This window comes from Vigna unguiculata, chromosome 1 (assembly GCF_037176805.1).
Source record: "Vigna unguiculata cultivar grain cowpea cultivar isolate G323 ecotype 2 chromosome 1, ASM3717680v1, whole genome shotgun sequence".
NCBI lineage: Eukaryota > Viridiplantae > Streptophyta > Magnoliopsida > Fabales > Fabaceae > Vigna > Vigna unguiculata.
Window position 1 is genome coordinate 43,713,216 of NC_140792.1, and position 16,488 is coordinate 43,729,703.

At 34.0% G+C, this 16,488-nt stretch overlaps 3 protein-coding genes across 4 annotated transcripts; all 3 read right to left on the reverse strand.

Annotated features, from left to right (window-relative positions):
• Positions 1-1,137: 1,137 nt before the first annotated feature.
• Positions 1,138-2,211, reverse strand: LOC114184624 (large ribosomal subunit protein eL21x/eL21w). Its single transcript, XM_028071945.2, has 2 exons — positions 1,908-2,211; positions 1,138-1,524 (listed from the first exon to the last, which is right to left on the reverse strand). The coding sequence occupies exons 1-2, from the start codon at positions 2,142-2,144 to the stop codon at positions 1,267-1,269; spliced, it is 495 nt and encodes a 164-aa protein (XP_027927746.1). The 5' UTR covers positions 2,145-2,211; the 3' UTR covers positions 1,138-1,266.
• A 2,699-nt stretch (positions 2,212-4,910) lies between these two features.
• Positions 4,911-5,992, reverse strand: LOC114184616 (large ribosomal subunit protein eL21z/eL21y). The gene is made up of 2 exons (XM_028071936.2): positions 5,689-5,992; positions 4,911-5,286 (listed from the first exon to the last, which is right to left on the reverse strand). Exons 1-2 carry the CDS (start codon positions 5,923-5,925, stop codon positions 5,029-5,031), a joined length of 495 nt encoding a protein of 164 aa, XP_027927737.1. The 5' UTR covers positions 5,926-5,992; the 3' UTR covers positions 4,911-5,028.
• A 951-nt stretch (positions 5,993-6,943) lies between these two features.
• SCC3 (sister-chromatid cohesion protein 3) lies at positions 6,944-16,488 on the reverse strand. 2 transcript variants are annotated; one of them, XM_028072007.2, is made up of 22 exons: positions 16,200-16,488; positions 15,897-16,092; positions 15,530-15,642; positions 15,241-15,333; positions 14,879-15,042; positions 14,565-14,801; positions 14,311-14,455; positions 14,027-14,205; positions 13,767-13,912; positions 13,548-13,675; positions 12,753-12,926; positions 12,173-12,334; positions 11,900-12,100; positions 11,671-11,811; positions 11,377-11,580; positions 11,135-11,279; positions 10,840-10,946; positions 10,593-10,730; positions 9,696-9,958; positions 9,486-9,610; positions 7,653-7,952; positions 6,944-7,304 (listed from the first exon to the last, which is right to left on the reverse strand). In XM_028072007.2, the coding sequence occupies exons 1-22, from the start codon at positions 16,245-16,247 to the stop codon at positions 7,291-7,293; spliced, it is 3,423 nt and encodes a 1,140-aa protein (XP_027927808.1). In that variant the 5' UTR covers positions 16,248-16,488; the 3' UTR covers positions 6,944-7,290. The 2 variants fall into 2 exon arrangements, with proteins under 2 accessions (XP_027927808.1, XP_085530148.1); XM_085674022.1 differs by lacking the exon at positions 6,944-7,304 and having other exon boundaries at positions 7,624-7,952.

Consider the following 16,488-nt stretch of genomic DNA (forward strand, 5'->3'; position numbering starts at 1 on the left):
AACACATAGAAATTATAGTAATTATGTCTTTCAAAATCAAGAAACATTATATGACAATTTATTCCATGGATATAAAACAATAGTGTTACTTCTTAAAAGAATTATAGCATCCATCATATTAGTTATTTAATTGTTAAAGTTACAATCCATTATATTAGTTATTTAATATTTACAGTTACATTTTCTTTAATCAAATTAATCCTTAGCAATTCCAATTTAAGAATGGCTCAACACGTTTGGAAATCAATAACGTAACCAACAAGAGTCTATTACTAACAATTATTACTAGTTACCCGTAGCTATGAGCAAATTTCCATAATCTGAAGGTGCCATCATTCACCTTCAACCTTCTCATATTAAAATAATTTTAAAAAGAATAAATATGCAACTTTTTATAAAATGTATTCCTCTCGTGTTACTTCTTAAAAATGTGAAAACAATTTCATTCCAATGACTATTCTATATCACACTTCAGTGCCTAAAATAAGTACACCAAAAAAGCACTAATACATAACACCTGAATTTCAGACAAATAAACTACACAATAATGCAAAAAGAATGAGCAGAAGGACCATAGGATTTAGTCTTCGAAGGAGATCGTGACATGTGACATAATGGCATCCTAGTAGAGATCAAACACAACAAAAATACCTGACACAATTTCTGTCCACAACACATGAACAATAAAAACGAAGCAAGAGAACAACCACTTGATTATGGGATCCAATCTATAACACTCTAATTCATTAAACTACCACAATGGCATTTGGAAAACAAATCTCAAGGTTTTCTAGAGTACAATTCTTTTTATGATAACTCAATATACAATTTTATAAAACAAATCAATAGAATCAAGAATATGGTTTAAATGATTTCTTCTGGCATCGAACTCTCTTAATACTATGCCAGAAGCTTGGCCAAAAACACAAATCAGAGCACAGTTATTTAAAAAAACTGTTTTATTCAATCACTTTGGTCTATTTATCCAGGGCTCCTGAACAACAATATAATGGAAATGACGTTTTATCAAAGACAACTCAAACTGCTTATACATCCTCTACACTAGCAATTCAAATATAACCCTTGCTAATCATGAAGAACATTATACCCAAATCACAGGATGTAAAAACCATTAAATACCGAACAAAATATGAAATATAACTGTATTTAGAGAATCAAACCACCAAAATTGTTTACAAGTAGTCTTAGAACGGGTAAACTAAAACTAAAACACAACTGGGCAAACCAACAAACAGTAAAAAAAAACTAATATCCTCCTTTAAGATCATTGACCACGTCATAGGGAATGGGAGTGACAGTCTCCAATGTAGCTCCTTCAACCATAAAACCTGGTTTGGGACCCTCAGGTTGTCTCTTGGTGCTAATTTTCTCACCCTTTGCCTTAGCATCCGCCTTGAGTTGATCATTCTTGATCTTCCTCAAACGGAACTCCTCGGTGCACCTTGAAGGCATCACGTGCTCAACACGCACATGAATCCTCTTCCTAATAATTCTGTTCCCCACCTGCACAATACAAACTACTTATTTAACACAAATCCCTATTTCAAAAGGCATAACCACGAGTTCAGAACAAAAATATTATAAACTAAAATTAATTTCCTAGGAAGAGACCAAACAAATAAAACAGCATTAGAACACACCAATAGGGTAACAGTAATGCGTCGAAAGAACAAAATACGAATTAGAAAGCACAGCTATAAACATTCAAACCAAACTCAACAATGCATGAAGTATAGAGAAAACCAATAACTAAAACAAAAACAACATGAAAAGAAAAATCCAAATGCATTGAGTATAGATAATACGATGCACAATAGTAAATAGACTTTATGACGAATCCAGAAGAAAAGCAATAACGGCGTTAGGCTTTCCGGGAGAGTGAATACCTGTTTGTTAACCTCGACACCAATGGCGCGTTTGGTGACGTTCCAGACGCGACCGGTGCGGCCATGGTAGAACTTGTGAGGCATACCCTTGTGGACGGCGCCATTAACCTTGATGTCAACGTAGTCGCCGATGTGATAAGTTCGGAGATAAGTGGTGAGGGCGATGGTTCCCTTCTTCCTGAAGGGACGAGAGAATGAATCTCTGGTGCGAGATCTCAAACCGTGACCAGCCGGCATTTTTTCTTACCTAGGGTTTCTCTCTCGCTCTCTGCGTTCGGCTTGGGGTAGACGTAGAAGGAGCTATCAGTCTACATAAACCTGGGTTTTGGGTATGTCCAACGGGCTTTTCATTGGGCTTTTATTAATGGGCTCATTGGTATATCTCGGACCTTAAAAGTCAAAGACCAGCAATTCCCTAATTTTACTTCCATTAAAAAAAGCAAAAAATTGGAAACGAGTGCCTTAAATATTATTTTGTTCAATTTTCAAATCGTGGAGCGTTCTAGTTTACTCTCTCTTTTTGTTTTCTTTTCATGGTAGCTCTTAAAAATAAATAAAATACACGATTTAGATTTAGGTAGTGAAATAACTTTGGTATTAAAAATATTAGATTTAGTTTTAGAAAAATAATTTTAATTCTGAATAGCTGAGAAATATTTTATTTATATATTTTTTCTTTTCAATTTTAAGTTTAAATTAACCTTTTTAATGTTCAAATGATATCATTTAGAATAAACTTAGTTCACATAAAGAGAATATCCATTATTAAAAAAAGAAGAAGATGAAATTAAGTTTCGTAAAACATACCACAACTTTGTTAATGTGGATTGAAATTTAGTAATGATTTTATCTTCAAGTTCCTCTCATCAAATGGAGAGAAAGTTATTAGAGATTGTCATAAAGAACAATGAAACAAACATTCAAGTCAACTTTACAAATAATCTACCTATAAACTATACAAAAATAAAGGAATATAAAAAGATTGTTCTGGCACGTGTCCTAACCAAAAAAATCATCAAAAAAAATGGAAAAACAAAACTAAAAGAAAAATAGCTAAAAGAGAAAACCAAATAGCCAAAGATGACTTTATAAAAATAAATGAGTGGTTATCTTCTTCTAATAGTGACCAATCTAAAAGGTGACACACACTTGACTCTCTTTACATGTATTTACATGTATGACCTCTATTATAACTTATGGTTGCTCTTCCCTTTTCCCTTCTGCCATCTCCTTAGACTTTCACCAACGCCTCTCTACAATCATGTTGTTTCTCTCTTAATTTTCTAATACTTTTGTTATAATTGTTTTCTTCTCTATTCATTTCATTCTCTTTATTAGGATTTAAGTTATTTACACATTTAACATATTTTCACTTAAATATTAACTAGAAAACACGTTTGACACGTAAAATAATTTTAATATTATTAAGTCAAAATGACTATTTTAATTAAATTTTTTAATTTGAAAATCAAAAAATGTGTCAAATTTCAAACACGTACCAATTTTAATCTCTTAAAATTTATTGACTAAAAAGCATGTTTAACTCTTTATATGATAGTATTATGTGAAAAAAAAAAACATAAATTAGATAATGAAATTATTGTCTTATAATCTCTTCTGTTAATTAGTTATTAACTTCATGTTAGTACAAAATATTGTAACATGTTTAACTCAATCAAGTATTTATTTAAGTGTATTAACAAAATCTGGTAGAGCTACAATAAAAATCATAGACACCTATTATTTATGAATTAAAGAGGTTTTGATTATAATTATTTATCGCTATGTAAAATAGTTAAACAAGTGTTTAGTTTTTATATCCTTCATAAATGACTAAGTGTTCAAACATTAACATTTCATCTCTTAAACCAACAATCAATTTTGTTTAAAAATAATGATGTAATGTAATAGACGTTATGTTGAGTAAGAACCACCACGTGAGACTAACAAAAATTACTGAAAGGGGAAAAACTTGAATAATATAAGATGAGAAATAGAGGAAGTGAAGAAAGGAAAGCAAAGATGTTATTAATTATAAACGTTATGTTACAATAGGAAAGCAGGGTGAATATTCAATAATCTCTATTGGATTTTATTCAATAATATTTTTTGCGAAATTCTAAAGTAAATAAATTCAAGAGTTATTTCATTATAGCATTAACACGTTGTGGGAGTTCTTACGTTCAAACATATGTTCAACTTGAACCAAACACATGATATCAAACAAATAGAAATCAGCGTTATTATGTCCATAAAAATCAAGAAACCTTATATGATAATTTATTATTCGGATAAATAAAAATGAAAACTGTTTAACTCTGCCATTGCATTGTAAATACCTACAAGTCGGAAGGATATCAGTTTTCCACTCCCAAATGGCTGACATGCAGAAAGATTAATATCAAAAAGATTTTGAAAATCCGGTAATGTAACCAACTCCTTTGGTCTTCTCATACTAAATAGTTTTAAAAAATTAGCAGAAAACATATTCTCCAAGATCAAGTAAAAATAAATACCAACTTAGAATAAAATTTATTCCACTCAAGTATGCTTATTTATTCCTTCCCTGGTTCCAGACTCTTCTATACTACAAACTACCAAAATGGCATTGGGAAACCTAATCTCGTTTAGCTTGTGTAGATTATAACTATTTCCACGATGAATCAAGATACAGTATTATGAAACAAAAGAATACAACCAAGATAACGACTAAAATGATTTCACTCTCTCTCTAAGCACAATGAAAGTAGCTTGGAAAATAAACAATTCAGCACAGATATTTACCAAAAATTTTAGTTATATTCAATCACTTCGGTCCACCATCTATCCAGTGCTCTTGAACATTAATATTAATGGAAATGACAATATAGCAAAATTACTCAAACCGCTTTCTCAAACTCCATCCTAGCAATTAAAAAAAAATCATACCCAAGCACATAAGCCAACCATGAAAGAAGAACACTGTTCGCAAATCATAGGATGTAAAACTCATTAAAAACGGAATAAAATAGAACATATAATTGTATTTAGAGAATCAAACAACCAAAATTGTTCACAAGTCGCCTGACAGAGGATAAACTAAAAACAAAAAAACTGGGCAAACCAACAAACAGAAATAAAACTAATATCCTCCTTTAAGATCGTTGACCACATCATAGGGAATGGGAGTGACGGTTTCCAATGTAGCTCCTTCGACCATGAAACCTGGTTTAGGACCCTCAGGTTGTCTCTTGGTGCTAATTTTCTCACCACTTGCCTTGGCATCCGCCTTGAGTTGATCATTCTTGATCTTCCTCAAACGGAACTCCTCGGTGCACCTTGAAGGCATCACGTGCTCAACACGCACATGAATCCTCTTTCTAATAATTCTGTTCCCCACCTGCACAATACAAACTACTTATTGAACACGAAATCTCTCCTATTTCAAAAGGCATAACGACGAGTTCAGAACAAAGAAATTTATAAACTCATATTAATTTTATAGGAAGAGACCACACAAATAAAACAGCAACATTAGAACACACCAATAAGGTAACAATAATCCGTTGAAGGCACGATATACTAACTAGAGAGCAGAGCTGTAAACTTTAAAACTAAAGTCAAGAATACATGGGAATAGATAAAACCTATAACGTAAAGAAAAAAAAAAAATAAATCAAAACGCTTACTATTGATAACGGAAAATATAATATTACGGACAGTATTAAATAGACAATACAACAATACAACGGATCAATAAGAAAAGAAATAACGGCATTAGGGTTTCCAAAAGAATGAATACCTGTTTGTTAACCTCGACACCAATGGCGCGTTTGGTGACATTCCAGACGCGACCGGTGCGGCCATGGTAAAACTTGTGAGGCATACCCTTGTGGACGGCACCGTTAACCTTAATGTCGACATAATCGCCGATGTGGTAAGTTCGAAGATAAGTAGTGAGCGCGATGGTTCCCTTCTTCCTGAAGGGACGAGAGAATGAATCTCTGGTGCGAGATCTCAAACCGTGACCAGCCGGCATTGTTCCTTACCTAGGGTTTCTCTCACTCTGCGCTCGGCTTTGGGTAGAAGGAGCTATCAGTCTTCAAAACCATCTTTACATTTTCTTTTATAGTGGAGCAGATTGTTAGGGTTTTGGATATGTCCAACGGGCTTTTCCTTGGGCTTTTATTAATGGACTCACTGGTATATCTTAGACCTAGCAATTCTCTAATTATACTCCCATTTTTTTTAAAATCATGATACCAGTGTCTTAAATATAATTTTAATTATTTTTTCAAATTGTAGAGTATATTAATAAGATTTTGTACTTTTTTGTGCTTTTTTATATTTTTTGTTGTTGCATGGTAACTCTTAAGATTACATAAAATAGACTATTTAGGCAATGAAACATAGTTAACTTCAAAGATATTAGATTTGGTTCTAGAAAAATAATTTTAATTATGGTTGGCTAAGAAATATGTTATTTATATTATTTTTTTTCAATTTTATTTTAATTTTAATTTTTTTATTTTTCAAAATTTAAGATTATATCATTTAGAAGAAAGCTATCCTAGTTTTGAGTCAAAATTCATACAATCTCTTTTAATTCATTATCACAAAAAACTACAAAATTGAGTTTGGTAGAACATACCACAGCTTCGTTAATTGTGGATTTAAGCTTAGTAATAATTTTATCATCGAGCTCCTGTCATTAAATGGAGGAAAAAGTATTGAAGATTGTCATAAACAATGAAACAAACCTTCTATCACAATTAACGTTTACAGGTAATACTCATATATTACGGTGATATATATATATATATATATATATATATATATGTGTGTGTGTGTGTGTGACTATACCAATTTTAGGTGTGACTTTGGTATTTAAAAAGTACCTAAAGTTGCCTTACTTTTATCGTTCTTCTTTTCATGAGTTAAATTGGTTCATTATTTTAATATTTAATGAAGTGAAAAAAAAAAAAAACTTTTTTAAGGACCAACCAAATAATTTAAAAATTCAAACTATTCAAATTCACAATAAAAGAACCAAGTAATTTTGGTATTCACAATAACATTCATTCCATTCTATGATCTATTTTTGACGTCAGAATTCAAGTACATAATAATCGGCATTGAATCAAACAACATTGTTGACCACAATGGCGAAAATTTAAAGCGAGGAGACAATGCCACGCCACCTCTTGCAGTTCAAATTGGCCTTCAAGAGGCATGGATCTATACTGAATTTATTTTCAGCAGTGGCAACCTTGATTAGAACAAGATACATTTATATATACATTCAGCAAGTTGAATTACAAGCAGGTACACCTAATCTTACCAACTGTAATAGTTAGTGTCAAGCAATTGCCAACATACAATCGTAAACTACAACAGTGGAAGACTAGCTTGATGCCCCTGCACAATGAAAGAAAAAGGGACTCAAGTTAAACCAAGCGTTCACCATATATATTTATTAAAAGAGGCACTTCAAGATAACAGCTACAGCCAGTTATCTTTTGTTTCGGAAAAGAAATTTAGAGCTTGTAAAAATTGCACCCTTGGTCAGAATAGCTCAAGAAAACAAGATTGAATTTAAATTTAAATAGGAGAAAATATTACTTATCAAGCAAGCACTTTCATTATCTAGGCTGGAAAAGCAAAATTCAATTCCGAAGTCAGACGTCCAAATTTGTTTTAAAATACTGTATTAAATTCTATTCATCGCTAGCAGCACGACAATCTTGATTTGCTAATGCACGATACCTGATGTTCTCGAAGCAGATAAATTATCTGTAGCTCTACTAGAATTCCCTGTCTGAGCTTTGCTTTCCTCCCTTGAAACTCCAAGTGACCTAAGTTTGGATGATCTGATTGAATTTATCAAGGGAGCATCTTCATCCTCCTCCTCATGTCTTCTCCCTTCGTCTTGTGCATCTTGTTCATATGCACTGATGGAATCCTCGTCTTCGCTTGAACTTTGGTCATCAAAAAGCTTCTTTCCTGGTATGTTTTGCCTCTTTCGTGGCCGGCCCCTACGCCTAACAGAAACCCCTTCTTTTTCATCTGAAAAATTAACCAATTTGTGCCCAAAAGAGTTAGTAATTAAAAGCATTCCAAAGAATTGTAAAAAATGATTATTTCACTAAAAAAGGCCTTTACGAACCAAACATACTGTATATAGTCATCATTGTAATCTTAAGTACATCATGTAGCACACAGAAAAAAGGGAGAAGATATTTGATGTCAATAAAATATTATCAAAATTATGAAAAATATAAAACCGTAGCAAGATGGGATGCTAAAGGAAAACTTCATTTCATATGTTGTGCTCGTGCAGGCAGGCAACTCAGAAGTATTATGACTACCACTGAATGAAGCACATATTAGACACAGGCAATTTGTCTAATCATGGAAACTGAAACACAAGTACAAAACCCGAAAACTAGAGCCAAAAAGAAATGAACATGTAAAAGAACTACGGATTTACAATTGTAAATGCATAGTTTTGAAATTAGCGTCATATTTACCAAAAGCATACATTTATATCTGAGCACATTAATAAGGTCATACGGACCACCTGCACATGATCAATTTCGCTGCAACTATGCTACAACAGTGACAAAGTCATCACTAAACATCTAATCGTATCTGAACGCATTAATAAGGTCATACTCACCACCTGCACTGTGCACGATCAATTTCACTGCCAGTATGCTACAACAGCGGCTAAGTCATCACTAAACATATAATAGCAACTTAACTTCGATTTGTTCTCAAGTACCTAACCTTAGAACCAAATTTAATTATACAGAATCCCAAGTACCTACCTTAGAACCTATTTTATTTGCTTAAGAAATAAAATTATGCACTGTCCATGCACTTTGAAGGATCCCCTAACGAATATATCTGAGTTTCTTGGTCCTATCACTTTTCAGTAAAGAATATCTTTTATACAGGGTCCTAACCAGCGCATGTTATAAATCATGCCATGTTTGGCTTTGAAGAGAGAAATAGAGTGAGTGAAAATAGAGAAGAAATAAATTAGAAGAGCAATAGGTAAAGAAATAAAATTAAATGTTAAGTTGTTATGAACAGTAGAAACAGGAAAGAAATAGGGCTTTTTGAAAGTTGAGCAATTTGATTGAGTTGATAAGAGATCAATTATTTGGATAGTTAATACTCATTATACCCGGGCACCTTATGCAACACAAACCAAACATACAGGGAAAAATAGTAATTTATTTTTAAATTTTTTTGCCTATCGTCTTCAATTATTTCCCATCCTCTTCACCAAACTAACAAATCTATTTCAATAACAGGTAAATAACAAAGTCAGCAAAGCCCAGCCAAGCATATTATATGCAGAATGAACTTACAAACGACAACTAGTTAACCAAGTCGAATCTGGAAAAAAGAATTTGGCAAATGTTATTCACTAGTTAAATATTGGCTTGAACCTTCCAAAATTTGCAAAATAAATAATCACTATGTCATATATTATGTTTCACTCAGATAAAACCCATGATTGCTTAATGACGGAAAGTATTTGGCTGTCTGGTACATACCTAAGAATGAAAAAAAAAATGTATAAATTACCTTGAAATCCCTCATTCTTCGCACATTTTTCTCGTAAGTAGGCAATAAATGTGTGGAAGGGACGCCATCCACTGGGATTTTCCTCCGTATTGACATTTTGTGCTCTTTGTTGAACATCATTCAATCTTATTTCATAAAGAACATGCATCAAAATGTGTATTGCTACAAATAGTTATAAATAACACCAGCACATGAGAAACAAACTCTTACATGTCATTTAAATCTGGTGCAGGGAGTTTTGGCAAAAAATGAAGCACTGCCTCTTCAAGAAATGACAACTGTTTTGGGGCATCAATAAAAGCATATTCAATGCCATCCCTGACGACTTTTAAAATTTCAGGCCTGTATTTCATCCGAGCAGCACCAATAAATGTTCCAGAAAGCCTAGCAGCCAGATCTTTACATCCTAAAGGATTGTTTTCGGAAGAACCATTTTCACTACCAGAGATATTGACCGGAAGGCGATGGTATGCCTGCCAAATAAATTGGTGAAGATTTATAAAAAGAACCATAGAAGATGGGACAGGAGGGTGGAATATAAATATGGTGTTCCTCCTGAGGAAAAGGATGGTGAAAACTAGACCTTCATTTCCAATCAGTGCAAACTAAAATTCCAGAAAGCATGCAAAGACAACCTCAGTTGAACCACTTCTTGGAAGGAAGTGAATCCTATGTTCAGCTATGTCAACATTGAGCCCAAGCTTAAATAGAAAAATTAAAGGGTTTGAAATTGGAAGCGCTCCAAAATATAATATTCATTTTGTTTCTTAGGTATAGTACCGTTCCTTTTTATCAAGATAAAGAATCTCCTTAGCAATTAGAGGCAAATATTTATTTATATGTCTTACTTTAAAAGTAAAATATTGCAAGTAACTTTTGTATTCAGATTTCAAGTAAATAGGAGTGTCATCACAAGAATAAAATGAGTTCATGTCAATTTGTGCTAAGCAAGAATAATACACTCGTGAGTTGCTTTTGCATTTAGATTTAAAGTAAACAGGACACATGGCTAAAATTGGACTGTTTATCATTGCTAAAATAGAACTTGCAAAGACAAAAGAAAACCCAACTATATCTACCATTTAGGAAATGCGCCAAAAGACTAACCTTTTTAAGCGCTTCCAGAAAAATGAAAGCCAAATCAACATCCTTTTTCTTCAAAACTGTGATCAGATGCTTTACAATCTCAGTCACACTAGTCCCATGCATCACAAAATGAGAAATAATCTCAGAAGCAAGATCCTCCTACATCAGGAATAGTCAAATTTTGACATCAAAAGACATTTCACAAGCAACATTTCCCAATAAAAAGAAGAAATATTCATAACTTTACATAAACAAAATAACAATCCACCTTTGGAACAACATCATTTGCAATCAGCTTTGCAGCAGCAATCATCACAGCATCTCTATTTGTCTCCACAGCATACTCTTTATTAACATCTTCATCTTCTGCGTCATCTAAAAATTGATTGGCAGGCAAGTGAAAGAGACATCACTAAATCAATAACACCAATTTTATAAGCAATGCATACTTCAAGTGCCAAGTTCAAACTACAGACAGTACACAAAAAATTGTGTAGTTTCAATTTAATTACAAAACATAAGATGAATCTCAGTACTAGTCCATCACACCAGTCCATGTTCACCTGAAATAATAAGCTGTTGTTGACAAAGTTCCCAAAACTTCCGAAGCATAATTGCATCTGGCTGATATCCGAGTGTTTCTAGCTGTGTCTTTCTGAAATTTGTTGTTCTAAATAAGAACCATGTTTCTGCAAGTATGGTGCATACCTTCGGCCATAAAATATTCATCAGACCAAATCAAGAGAATGGAGACATGTATTTATAATCAACAAAGAAAAAAGGAGACAAATTGGAGCCCTCTTACTCTGCATGCAAGTTCACTTCCAGGTTTACCCCCTTCCTTGTTGTCAGCGGCCAAGTTGAGAAAGTACTCAAGTTCTTGTAACAAGGTATCACGCTTAGACAAAAGAGAAGTTAAGGATGCGCTAGAAACAGCTTCTTCATTTGCTATAGACTGTAGACTCCAAGCCAGATGCAAATACATGTTCAGAAGCAGGAAACCAACAACCTGAATTTGAATGAGCAGAAAATTAATAATCGAACACAAGTAACTATGTCACAAAAAACAAACAACCATTGTGAGAAACCACTTGCTCACCTCATCCTCCATATTATTCCTAGAACCACGTAGCACACTGACAATGTCTTCATACAGGCTATCAATAGGTACAGATCTTTTCAGTTGCAGTTCATACAACCTCTTCAAGTTTACAAGAAGAGAATATTCATCACCACCATCCTGCAGTGTCATCTCACTATATGTTAAGTTTCTTCTACAAGAAGCTAAAGTAACAAAAGTTATGAAATTTGAATTGCATAGAACATACCACTACTTCCTTAATAGCAGATTTCAGCTTAGCAATGATTTCATCTTCAAGTTCCTTTAATTTAATACGAGCAAAATCTTGCAATTCACCTTGACTTTCCATGCAACAAAAATCAATTGCCTTCACACAAGCCCTAAGAGGGTCTTTGTCACCATGCTTAAAAAATGCGTCTTTCATGAGCTGGAGTAAGTTTTTGAAATTCTGAAAAGCAACACTAATCAGGTTTTTCCGAAACAACATAGAAAATCTAAAATGACAGAAAAATTCACCAACCTGTTCCTGCCTCTTCAAGGAATAATATTCAAGATTCATATGCAAAACAATCTCAACCAGTGATGACACTTTTGCTTTATCTGAAATGTACTTTCGCAAGAGTAATGGGTATGACTTCATCATAGCCACAGTTATTTCCTGTTTGTTATTTTCAAATACATCCTGTCATTAATTGGAGGAAAGAAATTAGGGGCTGTCACAATGAACAATAAAACAAACCTTCCATCACAATGAATGTTTTCAAATAGTACTCGGTTGTTACTGATTGAGTATCCAAAAAATGCATTCTTTGGTAACAAAAGTAATTTAACGCAATGAATTCCTGAAGCAATCAGATAGATAATTACACTTCAAAAACACAATAAAAAATCCAAAATAAATTAGAAATGACAATAAGAATAAAGTTATATATACTGTACATGAAAGCATGGATTACTAAATTATGTCAAAATAAACATTAAACATCATGTGCAACACTCACATTAAAAACCACTATAAAAAAATCATTGGATGTTGGAGTTAATAAAACAAATACGTCATATTTAGATTTCAAAAGTTTAAAAGCCAAGATGGCACAAACCTTTTGGGCTTTGTTGTAGTATTGCTTTCTGTTATCCGTAGCAGGGACAATCCTCTCTCCAACAGCTTTCTTCACAGATGCACACAGGAGCCGCACCAAGTTTGTTGCATCACTGTCAGATAGCTCTACTGATGGATTTTCATCAAGCAGCAATGTTATGATGCACTTCCAATCCTGCAAACAAAATATCAAGTACTATCAAGAAACCACTAAACAGTACAACACTAACTATTACCAGAACAATTTTAGGTGCAGCATTGGCATAATATCCAGAGGACAGCAATTCCTGAACATACAGACGATGTGCAAAAGATATACATCGTACAAAAACTCAGAAGAGTGAGATCATACCCAGGACTTCAGATTTGTACTCAATCTACATTTGTGGAATCTTTAAAAAGTAGTAAGAATTTATTAGGAAGATATATGTGACAAATTCATTAGGAACAGCACTGCTTAATTAACAAAAGTTCCAGGTAAGGCATGTCCTAGCCAGGATTGGAATATTCTAGAATTTTTCACCAAATAGCAACATGCCTAAGCAAGGCAGGAACTCTAGAATTTGTTACCTATTATAAGCTAGAATTTGTTACCTATTATAAGAATGCAATACTCTAAAATATTTTTATCCTTCTATCCCATACCTTGCGTTTACCTACAATAAAGCACATCCTAGCCAGGATTGGAATATTCAGTTCAGAGATGCGTGAGTAGGCAGTTAAAAGGCATGATGGTCAAAAGGAGGGGGCATCACTTTATTCAATATTTTTCCTAGTATTAACAAGGCTTACATACCTTTATAGCGGCCATGTATTCCCACACATCATCAATTACGTAAATACTCAAAATTGGATCTTGAGGGAACTCCTCCAGAATTCGCAACATTCTCTTTAGATGGACCTCAGAGTTATTGACAGTTTCATCTGTAAAAAAAAATTGTCTCATCACAATTTTATCTTTGTCAAAATAATGGTATTCAATACAAAAGTGAAAATACATGGATTGACTTAAGACCTTTTGATCCTGATTGGAAGGTATTAAATTTTTGAGCAATTAAGTGATCATACACTAATGCTCCTATTGCATGCCTGATTTCTGGGGGATCATCAATCAACAAATCATACAAAGGACCCAAGTCATCTTCAGGAATAAGTTGATGTCTGCAGTGAACCAAAGATACAATTGATTCAATTAACAATTTACAATCTATTGCATAAAAACTCACAAGTAAATAGTTAATATATATCAATTATAAAAAGGATTGAAATTCAGACCTTAGTAGTTGCTTAACAAGACCTATGGCATGAACAGCCACAGAAACATCAATGTCATCAGCCAGCTCAATCATCCGGCCCGAAAATCTTTCAGTAAATAAGCTAAGGGTTGGTACATTATCATCCACCTCATAGAGATTTTGCAGGGCGTTTATAGAAGACTTTCTTACACCAGCATTCTACAAATTGGAGGGTGGGAGAAAAAGTTACAGCAAGACAGTAAGTTGTGCAGTACATGAACAATTAAATGTTGCATGATAAGAACATAAAAATATGTTCAATACTTTGTCATTCAGCGTCCATCCAAGATATTTCAAGTACAAATCCTGCAGAAAAAGTGATGGATATGAAAGGATCCATGCACCCAATGATTCAATGCATGACATTCTAATATTTGGGTCAATGTCTCTGTACCGGTGCACAAATAACCTTCAAAAAAAATTAAATGGGCAGGTTAAATCTACAGCCACAACAAATTCAATACTGGTGATAATCTTTTCCTTTAAATAAAAACAATCTTAGTTTAGTATACTCGTACCCAGTAAAAATCTTGCGCATCATCTCCTCCAACAAAGTTATTCTCTCGTGAGTGTCAGAAAACCTTTTATTTAGTGACTCCACTCGAGGCCCCTCAGTTCTTTTCTTTTTCTCAGCATCCAACTGTCTACGAGTAGTCTCTCTTTGAGCACCAAGCATATTAGCGATGGTAATGTATGATGAGACCAGCCTAAGACCCATCAGTGATGCAACTTGACGGTAAACTCTTGGAGGGGTGCTACATAGGTACAGAAGCAGATGAGTCATGGTATATATATTTTCATAGGGTCAGAAGTTTGAAGTAAGCTCACTAACCATGACAATGCAATGATATAGTCCATGCACTTGTCAAATAAAACTTGATCAAACAATGGCCCATGCTGACATTCCCGAACCAAATTATCCCAGAATGACTCTAGATTCTCTTTGAAGTTCTTAATTTCTTTCTTTTTGGAATTCTGATAATCTTCAACTGTACCCTAAAATGTCAAAAGGTAACAAAAGAGAGGATAAAGGTCCACCATCTAACCAATTATTTGAGTACTATGTCAAAATAGAAGATGTCAAAGACTTGGCAATTGTATACTATTGGCCTTAGCACTGCTTAAAAATATGTAAATAAAAAAAAAAACGAACAATAAACAGGAAACAAAAATAAAAGGGAATAAGTCGTATACTCTTTTAGCACAATTGACCAGAGCAATTACAACTTCATCAACATCAGTCTCATCCACGAGATCACTTTTATCGTAGTACTTGGCTCCACATGCCTACACTTAAAATTTCACTATGTTACTATCCGTAAGCGTTCATAAATCAATAAGGGTATTTACGAACAATGATGATAATAAAGTTTCCAACTTATTTTCAAGTCTACCTTTCACCTTTTATTTATATGAATGAAACTATAATGTCCAATGTTAGTAGTCCTACATACTTTGAAACTGCTTGGGAATTGCATATTACCTCAAACAGCATTGTAAGGAGATCAACCATTGCAGGTTTCGGATCCTTTTCATAGCGCTCAACCCAAAATTTGACCGCATGAGGAATAAACTTGCCATTTCCTTTTATCACCTCTACAGAAAATCACACAATAAAATTAGCCCCGGTCCGATTACTGCACAACAAACTCTACCATGCCAAGTAAAACGACATACCTAATTACATACACACGGCATTTAAAAACTATTTCATAACAAAAAAAAAAACTAAGCATATTTTCTCTAATCACAGTATCAACAAAACGGTGCAGATATCAACTGTATAAGTTAAAAATCTGAACCCTAGATATTTGAGCAGTAAGAAAAGTAGCAGAGAGTGTTCAGTTTACCAATTAGGGTTTGGTCAGAGGGTTTGTGCGCCACACTAGAGGTTCCTTCCGAAGCGCGACCTCGCTTGAATTTGTTGCGCCCTTCGTCGAAATCGTCGGGCGAACTCTCTCGGTACGCGTGTTCGGTGGTCTTGTCGCGGTTCATGGCGTCGCCGTCGTGCTCCTTGGGGAGGTGTTTGGGAGGTCTGCCCCTCTTCTGCTTAATTTGAAAGAAGCGAAACAAAATTAGGTCAAATCACTGCACGATTGAGAAGAGAAAAGAAGGGACAAGCAAGAATGCTAAGTGTGAGATCGGAAACTGACACGAGGGGGTCGATTTGAAGCTTCAGAAGGTGGAGCTGGATCTTCCATCTGCTAACGATGCTCTTTCAACACAGCGAATCAACGATTTCACACTCTGAGTCCTGGTGGAGAAGAAGTAGCAGCAACTAGGATGAAGAGTTCTGGCACTCCAAATAATAGTTAAGAAATCTCCCGCCAATTCACAACTATTTACCATCCAAATCCACACCCAACCAAAACCACATGGTGCGTAAAATCGAACCGAACCGATTCAACCGAACAATGGTAGACACGGGTTCGATTAAAAATT